The sequence below is a fragment of the Amblyomma americanum genome, chromosome 5 (assembly GCF_052857255.1).
Source record: "Amblyomma americanum isolate KBUSLIRL-KWMA chromosome 5, ASM5285725v1, whole genome shotgun sequence".
NCBI classification, from domain to species: domain Eukaryota; kingdom Metazoa; phylum Arthropoda; class Arachnida; order Ixodida; family Ixodidae; genus Amblyomma; species Amblyomma americanum.
In genome coordinates this window covers 38,048,361-38,062,333 of record NC_135501.1, presented here as the reverse complement: position 1 = coordinate 38,062,333, position 13,973 = coordinate 38,048,361, and the positions used below count along the sequence as shown (strand labels likewise).

General features: G+C 45.5%; 1 protein-coding gene across 2 annotated transcripts in view; it reads left to right on the top strand.

Moving 5' to 3' along the window:
- The first annotated feature begins 293 nt into the window (after positions 1–293).
- Positions 294–13,973, top strand: part of LOC144132383 (uncharacterized) — a 53,633-nt gene continuing 39,953 nt past the window's right edge. The window contains exons 1-3 of one of the 2 annotated variants that reach the window (XM_077664741.1): positions 294–481; positions 12,411–12,635; positions 13,291–13,330. In XM_077664741.1, the coding sequence (XP_077520867.1) occupies positions 12,431–12,635; positions 13,291–13,330 (245 nt within the window). In that variant the 5' untranslated portion in view covers positions 294–481; positions 12,411–12,430. The remainder of the gene's footprint in view (positions 482–12,410; positions 12,636–13,290; positions 13,331–13,973) is intronic. The other variant, XM_077664742.1, reaches the window with a different exon arrangement.

The following is a 13,973-nucleotide window of genomic DNA, read 5'->3' as shown; positions in this document are numbered from 1 at the left end:
CCGTTCTCTGCCTTGTGCAATAAGGGCCTCCGCGGTTCCTGTGAGCTGAGAACGGCAGCAGCAGGAGAGCTGTGATTCATATCCTATATGCTTTTAAACCTCCGTATATAGAAAGATAAACGACCGTCCCAGCAGATAAGTGGTGCCGCTCGGCTGACTATAGGACTCTTGCATGCATGGAGGCAACAGGCAACAGAAAGTTCCTGGTCTGCTCTCTACAGAGGAAGCATACAACGCTGGCGTCTCTTGACGTCATAAAGCCAGCCGCCAATAAAAGAGACTATGAGTATCTGCGGCCCGCGCTTCTGTGAACCACGAATCGCATTTTTTCTTTGTAGTGCGATAGTTTTTGCCATCAGACGCCTCAGTTGCTCCCGTCGTAACACTTGCTTCTAACCAAGGGGTACAGCGTTGGACTTCGTGCTACCATACGCCTGAGTACTAATAAAAAAGCACCTGCTTGGCATCACTTCTACGAAAAGTGAGTGGCTGTCCTTTGTTTCCATGCCAATTTGATGCCGTCCATTAATTTTCTTTACTTGACTTCTTTTCCTGCCCTGCGTCCTGTGCCATGATCTCTGGAATGAAATTTCGAGTCTCTAATATTTTGGCGTGCAGCCAACACTTGTTTCATGCTGCTAGACTTGAAACCGTAGATGGAAAGGATTGCTGTTTTCATTTGCTATGCCAAAGCAGTGCGAAGGCACAGAGAAGCAGAATGGACACGGTTTGGTTTAGCCCGCATGCTGGATGTTGAATTCAGTGCTTTTGATAGCCATACAAATTGCGAGTTCAACAAGCATTCAAATATTCATTACTAATAAGAAAAACAGCTAAAGCCTGCAAGGTTGTTGTCAACATTTCAAATTTTTCCAATCCACAAGGTCGCAGTGTGATGCTCTAGTGAGATGTGCTGAAAGAACCGAAAATTGTGATAGGAAGGGTATTGAATGCTTTGTTAGCTTCTTTTCACAGCTACTTTGTTAGTCACCACTCTAATTTGTGACCTTCTGATAAAGCGTAGGGAATGTTTCCAATAACCAGTAGTAAAAACTATGAGACCACTGCAGAAAATGCATTAGAGAAATACGAAAGAATGCACGTTTGCTGCAAATTTCGTTGCTCCTAGTGAACTTCGGTAACTCTTTAGTGCTCTTTAGTAGCCCCTAGTCGACTTTGGTAACTTATTAGTGTTCTATAGTAGCTCCTAGCCAACCTTGGGGGATCCTTAAACCTCTTCTGCTCTTTTGTGGTTCCTTTGGCATCTTTACAAGCTCCTAGTCGACTTTTAGACTCCTTAGATGACTTTGGTAGCTGTTAATCTACAACCACTTAACAACTCCTTACTATCTAACCGCCAATATTCTACGTCTGATGCTACCACTCGGCGCCGCAGCGTTCAATGGCTGAACAACCTCTGCGTGATAAACCATTAATTTAACGCTTTTAAATTGGCCCTAGCCCCAACGCTCAGGAGGCCGCTCTTCATGTTTGCTCCTCCTTAATGAAGTTAGTTCGCTATCAGGGGACACGGGTACTGAGGGGCGTAGTCCAACCACGAACTCTGGCTGTACTGCAGGCAACGGAGAGGTCACCTCGGATGCCGTAGTGAAGGACTCCGGAAATTTTGTCCGCCTGAGGTGTTTTAACCTCCACTGACATTGCGCAGTACACGGGCTTCTAATTTCGCCTCCATCGAAATTCGACTGCCGTGTCCGGGATCAAACCCGCGTCTTTCGGGTCAGCAGCCGATCGCCATAGCCACTTAGCCACCGCGACGGCTCATAGTACACTATAATATGCGAAAAGTTCAAAAGTTCAATGCGAAAAGTTCAATAATATGCGAAAAGTTCAAAGTTCAACATTGTAACAAAGATCATTATTTTATATTTAAAGGAGAGTGCGTAAGGTAAAACGTTCATATCTTCCAGAAGTTCAGGAAATAGGAAGTAATCCATAATAAATCAGGGAAGCTTACTCAGGTGTGGGTGCGGGCTAGTTGGTGATAGATAGTAAACCTAAAGCGCGGCAAACACAGGGACGTCAGACAAACTACGAACAAGCCTGCGTAGTCTTTCCTATGTCATTGTTTGCCGTTCTTTACATTTACTATAAATAAATGACACATATAAGCTCCCATCAGAAGAAAATCATTTCATTCAGGCTAATATCTGACCGTCATTATTAAAAACACTGCATTTAAATAGTACCAATGCATGAAGGACAGTCTCAAACGCCTTAGCAAAACTAAATGAGCTCAATTTCATAACACGAAGTAACTTTTAGTCAAAGATAATTGTGCTTTCCAGAAAAAGAACTTTTCTGCACCCGTGCCGATAATAATTACAAATGCTGCTGATTCGAGTAAACAAACAAGCTGAGAATAAATTGTGCTGAAGACGTTTCCTGAGTGCGCTGGATCACGGGATGGGCTGATAATTATATGCTGAACAAATACTGCCTGATTTATGTAACGAAACCACCTTTGGCTCATCAGTGGCGGAAAAACTCTACAATGATGGTAGAAAGATATCCCGAAGAATGAATGAAGAGCAGGTAGATGTGCTTTTCACGAGCTTCGTTCTTATGCCCTGAATACCTGAGCGTGCTGAAAGCTTCTGTCTTTCAATTAAACATAACCCACCAAGAGAGTCAAGGACAATCGGATCTGAAGAGCAATAAAGCTGTGCGCGATGGTGGGGATTCATACATTCGTAGCGCAAGCCAACTACGAAACGCAACAGAGGTGCAGTGTTTTTTCACGTCTTGCGCTATGCCTCTGGGTCTTCCCTACAGAAACATCCCATATGAGCAGCTCGTATGGAATTATGGGAATACAGAGTCCATATGACATAGAAATATATAGAAAAATCCACTTATTTTCTGTATAGTGTATTTATAAATCAAATTGATGTTTCTTGAACCAAGACACTTTTTTTTTTGGATACAGTAGTTTGAAGCTAGGAAGGAAGTTCACGATTCGGTTCACGATTTATAGAGTAAATGTCTGCGTTAATGGAGACAGGAATAACTTTTGTCGTTTCCGCAGAAGGAATAGAAGAGCGCAGTTCTCTTACACGAAGTATACATATTGGAAAGGAACGCGCTGATATCTGGTAGTGAGAACGAGTTGCAGAATATTAGCAGATTTTTCTGTAGATCCTGTATTTTTCACATCAAGCTGCTTAAAATTAAGATCCAGGCAGAGCTTAATGAAGCGAGAGCACTCGGACGAACCCTCATTTGCGAGAGGGAAGTCCAGCCAGGTAAGAGCTAGAGAATTGACACCACCAAAAAGAAAGAGTGGACTTCGAGGCAACCGGACAATTTAATTCGCTTAATACATCATGTCGCTCAGAACTGAATTTAATGGAGAACTGGGCGAGCGCTTACACGGGCAAAAAATTAAATAACAATTTCTGAGAGTGACATGTGCACTAGCTATTTCTAACTGTCCAAAATATATAGTAATATTTAACACAGAAGAACTCAAACAACCAAACCATCAGCATGTCACCACGAGTATGCAAGGTACAGTCACAACGGAAAAATTTTCAAGCATTGTCACAATCAAAGATATAATTATCAGAAATATCTCTCGAGAGCAGCGTTTTGATGAAGACAGGAAACAGCTGAACACGTCTTAGCAACTGAAGATAGACCTTCGCGTTTCTTGGGCCCAGTGAGCACATAGGAACAAAAGAAGGCAACTGCCTTTACGAGTGGACAGATAAGTAGATACTGCAAGCGGTGCACAAAGCACTGGTGTTATTACTCGTTGAAGTAGAAACGCAAGATGCGTGTCTGTCAGCGTTGAGAAAACTGTCGGCAAGGAGTATAATTCACACACAAGGTCTGTGGCAGAACAGTAGTCGTATAACTTTTAGTACATGTGCACTTTTCTCCATCGCAAGAGATACTCTTCTCTAGCCGACTTACTGAATTGCACCAACTTCTTGGGGGACTAGCGTGTGGTGCGAGATATACCTCACTAATCGATATCTTGGATTTCCTAAGCTTCAGACGCTACGATATATTCTTATCTCTTGCTTTGAAGGAACCGAATTTCGGAATTGTTCATTCCTCTCATTGATACAGGCCCTGAACACCATCATCAGGGGAAAATACGTCAAGCGTGTCAAAAAGCATTTTGTGAACCTGTTGTGTAGACAACGCTTAAGGTTTAGTGCTCGGATCCGGGATAGATCAAGTTGCCGGGATGGGATCGCTCCTCAGGATCGTCCAGCCATGAATTTATTAAAACTGACTCAGTTTGAGCAGCTTTGGATAAAGTATCAGTGAGTGCAGCAGCATGTTCACTGTCCACCGAGTGTGCATGGAATCAATAGCCGTGAGCGTGGTGGTGAGATCAGGCCCTTTCTGCTCGATCCCAAATTGGTTTTAATTAAGCCGGAATCGTTTAAGATCACCACGGCAGGGGTGTTTTTTGCAGCCAATGCAGCAATAGCAGCAAGCACATCAGCTTTTAGGTTAGACTGCTATGTTATCCCTTCGCCAGCGTTGACTCAATGTCTCCTGCTAACATCAAACTTTTCACAACATGCTCCCATTCATTGATAGTTGAAACCTACAGAAGTGGACTTAGGACGGCCAGCGTACAAATATCGCTGGCACGTTTAGCGTGCATGGAAGGACCGTTACCAACCTGCATAGCAACCTGAACATATTATCAGGCATCCGCATTGCAGACGCTCTTCCCGGCCCACTCAAGGGGTTTGCTGAACAAGCGGGCTCCGGTGTCACTGTCACAAAGTTCGTGCCTGCCCTGTCCTTCATAAGCTTTTGCAGCCGAGATAGCCAAGACGTCTCTATTCTTCCGGAACATGTCGCGGCAAAGCGGCGACAATTTCGACCTCCCGCGGAGACAGAGGGAGTGAAGGGTAAAGGCCATTACGCTCCCTCCCCGTATTGTAGCCTGGACGTGAGAGCTTGCACGTTGCAGGAACCGAGAGCTATGAGCTGAATACCCCCGCACCCTTCGCGACCTTCGCATACGATACTCGTTGGCACCGCGGATTTCTCTCGTGTTCCTTCAGCATTTCTCCATCTTCTTTTCCCCTTTCAATATCGGCGTCTCGTTAGTACGCAGCGACTGAGGACTTTTTTTCTTAGTTCGCCACGAGAACACGGCGGCGCGAAAACCGCGACGCGAGCAGTGGGCCTGCCGAAATCGGTGCGTGCGGACGTGTGTGAAGTCAGACAGGAAAGTGGTTCGCAATCGAGCCCAGGCGGCGGTCTCACACGTAAAGCGCGGTACGCGTGGCCCAAGCTCACTCGTATACGTGAAACCTCAGCCCCGCCCCGCAATGAGCATCCGCAGCCACACGCTATCTGCGACCGGACCTTGCCACTCCGCAGCTAAGCCACCGTTTCTCCCCACTCTCTCGAATTCTTTTTTTTCTTTGTCACGTCGCCTACAGTTTCTCGTCTTGACCTTTTGTGCAGTAGTTCTTTCTTGCGCACAATTGATCATCATCATAGCCTGACTACGCCCCACTGCAGGGCAAAGGCCTCTCTCATGTCTCTCTAGTTAACCTTGTCCTTTGCCTGCTACGGCCACCACATCACAGCAGATTTATAATCTCCCCCATCCACCTAACTTTCTGCCGTCTCGTGATAAGCTTGCCTTCTCCTCAAATCCACTCCGTTACCCTTAAAGACCACCGGTTATATCGCCTTCATATAACATGCCATGCTCAAGCCCGTTTCTTCCTCTTGATATCGACTAGGATGTCATTAAACCACATTTGTTACCTCACCCACTCTGCCCTCTACCGGTCCCGTTCCGTTACACCTATCATCTTTCTTTCCATGGCTCGCTGCGTTGTCCTATCGTACTCCACGCATGCACTGAGAACTTATGCAACGTCAAACTCTATTCTTCAGCCGTTAATGCCAGTTCTTCTCCCATGGAAGTTTGTACAGCTCAGCGACAGCAAGCCAACAGATAATCGCCGACCAACATCTGCAAATTGGGCATCGTTGCTTCGCCAGAAATTTGAGGAACAAGATGCTTGTCTGCCTGAAGGATACATTGTTGTCTACGTAGACGCAAATACAAGCCTGCGAAGCAAAAACAGCAATCGACTTCCTGTGCAGACCTGCCCTGAATCAAACATCTAGGTTTCAGCTACGGAACGCCCTTCTTCCTTTTGTGCAGAGCTCGTTGCAGTTCAAGAAGCACTCTGCTCCGTGGCCACCATAACTATGGTCCTTGCGGCCCGCGTTGTCATCCGCACTGACGCCGTTCAAGTTGTCCGGTTCCTACGACGTGTTAGCCGCAGTCCGACGATATGTCGGGACATCCACCGGCTCGAGGCATGCATCCCGCAGCCAGTACGCATTGAGTGGGTCTCACGGGATCTTCTGATCTCTCAAAGTCAGGCAGATTTAGCGACCCGCCTTGCGAATCAAGACTCATCACAGCCTCGGTTCCATCATTTGGACAACTTTACCCTCCTTTCATCAAGAAAGTAACTCCTCCAGCGCTGCACACGTGCTCTCCTTCCTCCGTGAGCGTTAACTCTCCACCGCGGCCTTAACCGTGCAGAGGAGGTTGCGCTTAGGAGGATCCGGGTCGGGGTTGCCCTCATACCAGTCGTCACTCGGAAGTGGCCTCAGTACCGAGATTTGTTTCCTCGGCCAGGGTGTCCGATATGCAAACAGGAGGACATTTAAGCCGACATTCATAACTTACTGTGGGACTGCCCAGCTCTCAAGACTACAAGGATCCGGCACCTGAAGGTAGCGGCTCTTTCGCCAAGCAACCCTGCTTCGTACATTGCCTGGACGCAGGGACCGTACCCTCGTTCTCTACTGAACTTCATCAAATCAGCTTGCCTTTTTCCATTTTTTTAATCACTACTACATATTTCATCACACCTTCACCAATCACGGATGGTCTGGGGCGATAAATTTCGTTTAAAAAAAAAGGCTCAACCCTATTAGTTCCCAAACGTTTTTGCCCGTTGATGAGTACCGATAACATACAGCGGTTGTATATATTTCTCTTGACAGATACTGGTAAACGGTCATTCATGATCTTAGAGAGCCTTCCATTTGCGCTCCAACTCATTGTTATGCTTCTAGTTGATCCGTCTTTATCCGGATCAGCAGCCACTACCTGCCCTAAGTAGACGTATTCCCTTAACACTTACAGCACGTCGCTGCCAATTATGAATTGCGCTTCCCATGCGAGACTGTTGAACATTCTTTTGGTTTTCTGCACAATATTTTTAGAGCCAGCTTTCTGCTCTGTGTGTCTAAATCATCGATCAAGCTTTGCAATTTATCTCTTGAGTGACACAGCGATGCAATAATGTCCTCGGCAAATCGCAGATTATTAGGTATTCTCCATTAACTCTTATCCACAAGCGTACCCAATCCAGGACTCTGAAAACCTCCTGCAAACAGGCGGTGAATAGCGTTGGTGAGGCCGTGTCTCCCAATCTGACACCCTCGTTATTGGAACTATTACCCTTTTCTTGCTTCCTCATATCTACGCGTTTGTTGGGATCGCAGCTGTGATCTGGTTTATTGCCTCTCGCAGGTTATTATTCTTGGTATTGTAATATTTATTTGTGATTCTTTATGCAAGTAAAAGTGTATTTTACTCAATTCGTCTGCTTCTCATGGCTTCGGTAAACGGCTATTCAGGCGTAGCCCCTATCGCAGGCCTGCAGTCCGAACCTATTCTTTCGCACGCCGGGAGAAGTCGGTCACTCCACCCGCTCGAAACTTACCGAGAGTGCAGCAGTGCAGCGATTAAGAATAATCTTGGCGGAAAAAAAAACCATCAAGCCACCCAGAATGTCCTGACAATCACGGATGACGCTTCGAGCATGCTTTGCTACGTTGTTGGCAGGAGTATATTCGCGAAATAAAGGAAATCCGCCATCCAGTTTACGGAGATTTGGATTTGGGAGAGGTCTTTCTGCTTCGACGGACGTTGTTAAGTTGATGGTGATGATGAATTTCTTCACCCCTACTTTCAAAAGCAGATGCAGCGATGGCGTAGAGGTAGAACATCCGCCTCGCGTGCAAGAGGACCGGGGTTCAAATCCTGGTGCCGCGAAACTCTCCACCGGGTTTAAAAAAAAAAATCCGCGTGTCGATGGAAATGCATAACCAGGCCTGGAGTGCGGCCTTATCTCGGTGACCAGAACCGACAACGCACTCTCTCACCAGAGCAGGATTTGGCCACCCTGGTGTAGTACTTGGCCACAACCTTCTATGATCAAACCAATTAACCCTCGGCCCTCAGTCCTCAGCGGCTGCAGAGCAACTGACCACGGCGGCGGTCAGACCTGTGACGCAGCGGAGGGTGCTAAGAATCTCTGGCTACGGACAGGCCGCCATTGGAATCTGAACCTGGCAACGTTTAACGCTAGAACTTTAGCTAGTGAGGCTAGCCTAGCAGTGCTGTTTGAGGAACTAGCGGGAATTAAATGGGATGTGATAGGGCTTAGCGACGTTAGGAGGACAGGTGAGGCGTATACAGTACTAAAGGACGGACACATACTGTGCTATCGCGGGTTAGAGGATAGACGAGAACTAGGTGTGGGTTTCCTCATTAATAATGATATAGCTGGCAACGTAGAGGAGTTCTACAGTATTAACGAGAGGGTAGCAGCTATAGTAATTAGGCTGAATAGGAGGTACAAGCTGAAAGTGGTGCAGGCCTACGCACCCACATCCAGCCATGATGACCAGACCGTTGAAAGTTCCTATGAGGACGTAGAATCAGCAATGAATAAAGCAAAATCGCAGTACACTGTACTGATGGGCGACTTCAATGCGAAGGTGGGCAAGAAGCAGGCAGACGACCACGCGGTAGGTGACTATGGGATAGGCTCTAGAAATAGCAGGGTAGAGTTATTAGTCGAATTCGCGGATAGTAATAATTTACGGATCATGAATACCTTCTTCCGCAAACGAGAAAACAGGAAGTAGACCTGGAAGAGCCCCAATGGTGAGATTAAAAATGACATCAACTTCATACTATGCGCTAAACCTGGCATCATTCAGGATGTTGCCGTCCTCGGAAGGGTGCGTTGCAGCGACCATAGAATGGTAAGGTCTAGAATTAGCTTAGACTTGAAGAGTAAACGGAAGAAGCTAGCGAAGAAGAAGACCATTAACGAGTTAGCCGTAAGAGGGAAAGCACAGGAGTTTAGGATAGCGCTGCAAAACAGATATTCGGCTTTAACTGAAGAAGATGATCTTGATGTTCATTCAATGCACGATAACCTGACATCAATAATTACGGAGTGCGCAGTAGAAGTAGGCGGTAGGAGAGTTCGAAGAGATACCGGGAAGCTATCTCAGGTGACGAAAGATCTGATTAAGAAGCGCCAAAACATGAAGGCATCTAACACTACCGATAGAATAGAACTAACGGAGCTATCAAAGTTAATAAATAAGCGCAAGGTAGCCGACATAAGGAAGTTTAATATGGAGGGAATCGAGCATGCTATAAAGAACGAAGGTAGCCTAAAAACAGTGAAGAGGAAACTAGGCATAGGTAAAAACCAGATGTATGCATTAAGAGACAAGCAGGGAAATGTCATTAGCATTATGGATAAGATAGTTAACGTAGCCGAAGAGTTCTACACAGACCTGTACAGTAGTCAATGTAATCAGAGCGCTAATGAGAAAGACAGCAGTGCACAGCAATGCTTCATCCCACCAGTAACGAAAGACGAAGTACAGAAAGCCTTAGAAGCAATGAAAAGGGGGAAAGCAGCTGGGGAGGATCAGGTAACAGCAGATCTGTTGAAGGATGGAGGGGACGTCGTGCTAGAAAAACTAGCCACCGTGTATACGCAATGCCTTATGACCTCAACTGTACCAGAAGCTTGGAAGAATGCAAACATTATCCTAATTCATAAGAAGGGAGACGCCAAGGACTTCAAAAATTACAGGCCGATCAGCTTACTATCCGTTGCCTACAAAATATTTACTAAGGTAATCGCTAATAGAGTCAGGGCAACGTTAGACTTTAATCAACCAAATGATCAGGCAGGCTTTCGTAAAGGATATTCCACAATAGATCATATTCACACTATCAATCAGGTGATAGAGAAATGCGCAGAATATAACCAACCTCTATATATAGCTTTCATTGATTACGAGAAAGCATTCGACTCAGTGGAAACCTCAGCAGTCATACAGGCATTGCGTAATCAGGGGGTAGAAGAGCCTTATGTCAAAATACTGGAAGATATATATAGCAACTGCACAGCTACTATAGTCCTCCATAAAGTCAGCAATAAAATTCCAATAAGGAAGGGCGTCAGGCAAGGAGACACGATTTCGCCAATGCTGTTCACCGCATGTTTGCAGGAGGTATTTCGAAGCCTGAATTGGGAACAGTTGGGAATAAGAATAAATGGACAATACCTAAATAATCTGCGATTTGCTGATGACATTGCCTTGCTGAGTCACTCAGGAGGTGAACTGCAAATCATGATCAATGAGTTAGACAGGCAGAGCAGATCGATGGGTCTAAAAATTAACATGCAGAAAACCAAGGTAATGTTCAACAGCCTAGCAAGGGAACAACAGTTCACAATTGGCAGCGAGAGCCTAGAAATTGTGCCGGAATACGTCTACTTAGGGCAGGTAGTGACAGCTGATCCAGATCATGAGAGGGAGATAACTAGAAGGATAAGAATGGGCTGGAGCGCATATGGCAAATTCTCGCAGATCATGAGTGGCAGTTTACCAATTTCCCTCAAGAGGAAAGTGTACAACAGCATAATCTTACCGGTACTCACCTACGGGGCAGAAACGTGGAGGCTAACGAAAAGAGTTCAGCTTAGGTTAAGGACAACGCAGCGAGCCATGGAAAGAAAAATGATAGGTGTAACGTTAAGAGATCGGAAGCGGGCAGAGTGGGTGAGGGAACAAACACGGGTTAATGACATCCTAGTCGAAATCAAGAGAAAGAAATGGGCTTGGGCAGGGCATGTAATGCGAAGGCAAGATACCCGCTGGTCCTTAAGGGTAACGGAGTGGGTTCCAAGAGAAAGTAAGCGTAGCAGGGGGCGGCAGAAGGTTAGGTGGGCGGATGAGATTAAGAAGTTTGCAGGCAAAGGGTGGATGCAGCTGGCAAAGGTTAGGGTTAATTGGAGAGACATGGGAGAGGCCTTTGCCCTGCAGTGGGTGTAGTAAGGCTGATGATGATGATGATGACTTTCAAAAGCATAGCAGAGGTACGAGAAGCTTCCGGATATAAATGGGAAATGGCGATCGTATTCAGGGTGCCCAAGGCGTGCAAACAAGTTCGCAGATTGAGGTCGCTGGCAAAGATCTGGCGTCAAAAGAAAACCTTAATGAAATGCCGGGGTAATATTAAGTTGTGGTTTGGTTCATATGGGTTTAACGTCCCAAAGCTAGTCAGGCTATGAGGGACGCCGTAGTGAAGGACTCCGGAAGTTTCGACCACCTGGGGTTCTTTAACGTGCACTGACCTCACGAAGTACACATGCCTCTAGAATTTCGCCTCCACGGGATCGAACCCGTGCCTTTCGGGCCAGCAGCCGAGCGCCATAATCAGTTAGCCACCGCAGCGTCTAATATTAAGGTATATACTTCCTGCCATATTCAATTGCTTCTGCTGCGTCTTTAAAACTACTTAAAATGTAATTGTTTCCTTGTCTCCGTAATCACTTTGCATCTCTGCCCGAGAAATCGCAGGTTGGGGCCGTCATGCAGAGTATAATAAATATTTACCAACCACACGTAGAACTCCAAACACCTGTTTGCGCAACTTTTACTATTCTCATTTTCTAATTAGAGGACGAAAGCACGGAGTGTTAGCTCCCCGTCCTTTCAACAGTGGAGGGAATCGAAGGCAGCGGCGTTGTTAACCCAGTGTGTCTTAATAATCGAGAGCCTGGAAAAATGGCAAAGTGGTAAGAAGTAGAAAAATAGAAACGGGCTAGAAAAACAGAGCTACTCGAGCATTGTTGATGCCCGCAGTGAGAGAAAAATTTGAGCACCCCTCGGTGCAGCGTGACATTTTAAATAAAGTGTTTGAAAAAACTAGCCAACTCATCACCGCTCAGTGTTACTATGAGGAAAATCATAGAAGGCTTATTTCTTTCGAAAAAATTAAAGGTGTGAATGAGGAAAAGAGTTCAATAGTTTCTGTTTTTGTGAACAGTGTTCTCTGCGCTTTCCGATTAAAAATTGTTTTTCACTGCCCCATTTTTATGGGTCCCAAATTTGTGCCTGCAATGCTTTGAAAGTGCATAAATCTTTGTACGACAAAAACGCTAACTTCAAAATTTCTAATATATGTCTGTATTTATAGTGAATGAAATGCTTCGCACACAGATTTAAAGCATTATCAGAGGCAAATTTTGATGCGTCCCAACTTCCAGGAGCCCTTCACCTAGCATCCATGGACGCCTTCGCTCATGTCCTCGAAGCTGTTTTCCCTGATTGGAGTGAAGACCAGCGGACCCAAGTATTGGCCTACTTGGATCTCAAGGGTGTGAGATCTGTGACCGACGTGGAGAAAATAAATGAGGAGGAACTTGCTGACATCATCGGAGACCAGGTTGCAAGAACGTTCTTAGAGTGTATGAAGATGGCAGCCGGGGCAGGTAAGTTTTCATCGCTGTTTTAATTGGCATTCCTTTGAGATGTCGGTGGCCTAATACACGAATTGAGTTTATTATATTTAGGTTGTGATAAAAAGAGAGTAAGAAACACAAAATAAGCAATGTGTTTGCCTGCTATCAATACCAACAAGAAATATATCTACTTGTTGAGAGCAAGAAATCGAACTACTACGATGAAGTTTTATTCAGTGACTATAACAGCTCGACCTAAACTTAATCTAAAAAAGGGTATAAGGCATCTAGCAACCTAAATTAAGAAAACAAAAGAACCCTAATATATGTGCATTAATTATGTCATTTACATATTATTTGCATTTTCAGAGATGAGGAAACCTTGGGTTGTTGTTGGCCAAACAGACAGACATTATTTGCAAATGCGAGTGTGTGCTCACAGACACAGCTACAAGATGATAGTCTTGCGAACTGGTCCGTGCGAACAGAATTGCTGTATGCCGTTAAATTTCAGATGTCATAATATTTTCGTTCACTAACGTAACTACGTTCAAGAAATGTTAGTTCATAAAATGCGCATAATAATATTTATTGACCTGCCGAAACGAGATAGGCGGCACAGTCAGCTGCAAACGTGTCTCCGGTCTCTGATGTAAAACAATTTTTGTATACAAAACTTTCGCAGAAGCCACAAACAACGAGGCTCCTCCCACTCCTGTCGCGAGGTAAGAGACACAACGCGAAATATCGTCACGCTGTTGTGACCCAATGTCCGGCAGGCAGAGAGACAGCGATGAGCGCTTAGTAGTCGTCGCTTGGTAGCGTGTTTGTAGTCGTCAGAGATCAAATTGATCACTGATTTCACCTGCGTTAAATTTCGGGTGCCAAATAACATTTGGTTTTAATCTGAGAAAGCGCCTGCGCCAATCTGCAGCATTATATAAGTAGTTTTATGCGGCTGCAGTCTTGTGTGATGTGCTTGTCTCTTAGGAATATTCATTCAACTAAAATGGATGCAATGTTGTCAAGAACTGGCAATGCCCGCTCCACGTACACCTCGGTTTACTTCTGCCACTTCGAAGCCCTGCTCCAGGCGTAACTTCTGCATCCCGCGATTAACAGTTACTGCGCCCCTCTCGACCTGTTTGTTCCACCACAGTGCCTCGGCTAGCACGAATACAAGGTTCGTCACCTACGGTCTGTGGCCGTATATCCTCGAATCCCGGGGCATATCGTTTACTGCTTGTGCTACGTGACCCTTCAGAACATTATGTAGTCCTGTGTCTGTAGCATTTCCGGTAATTTCCTTTTTGTTTTTTTAGCACCACGGTCATTGTGCTGCGCGGTAAAATCAACTGCTACGGGGCT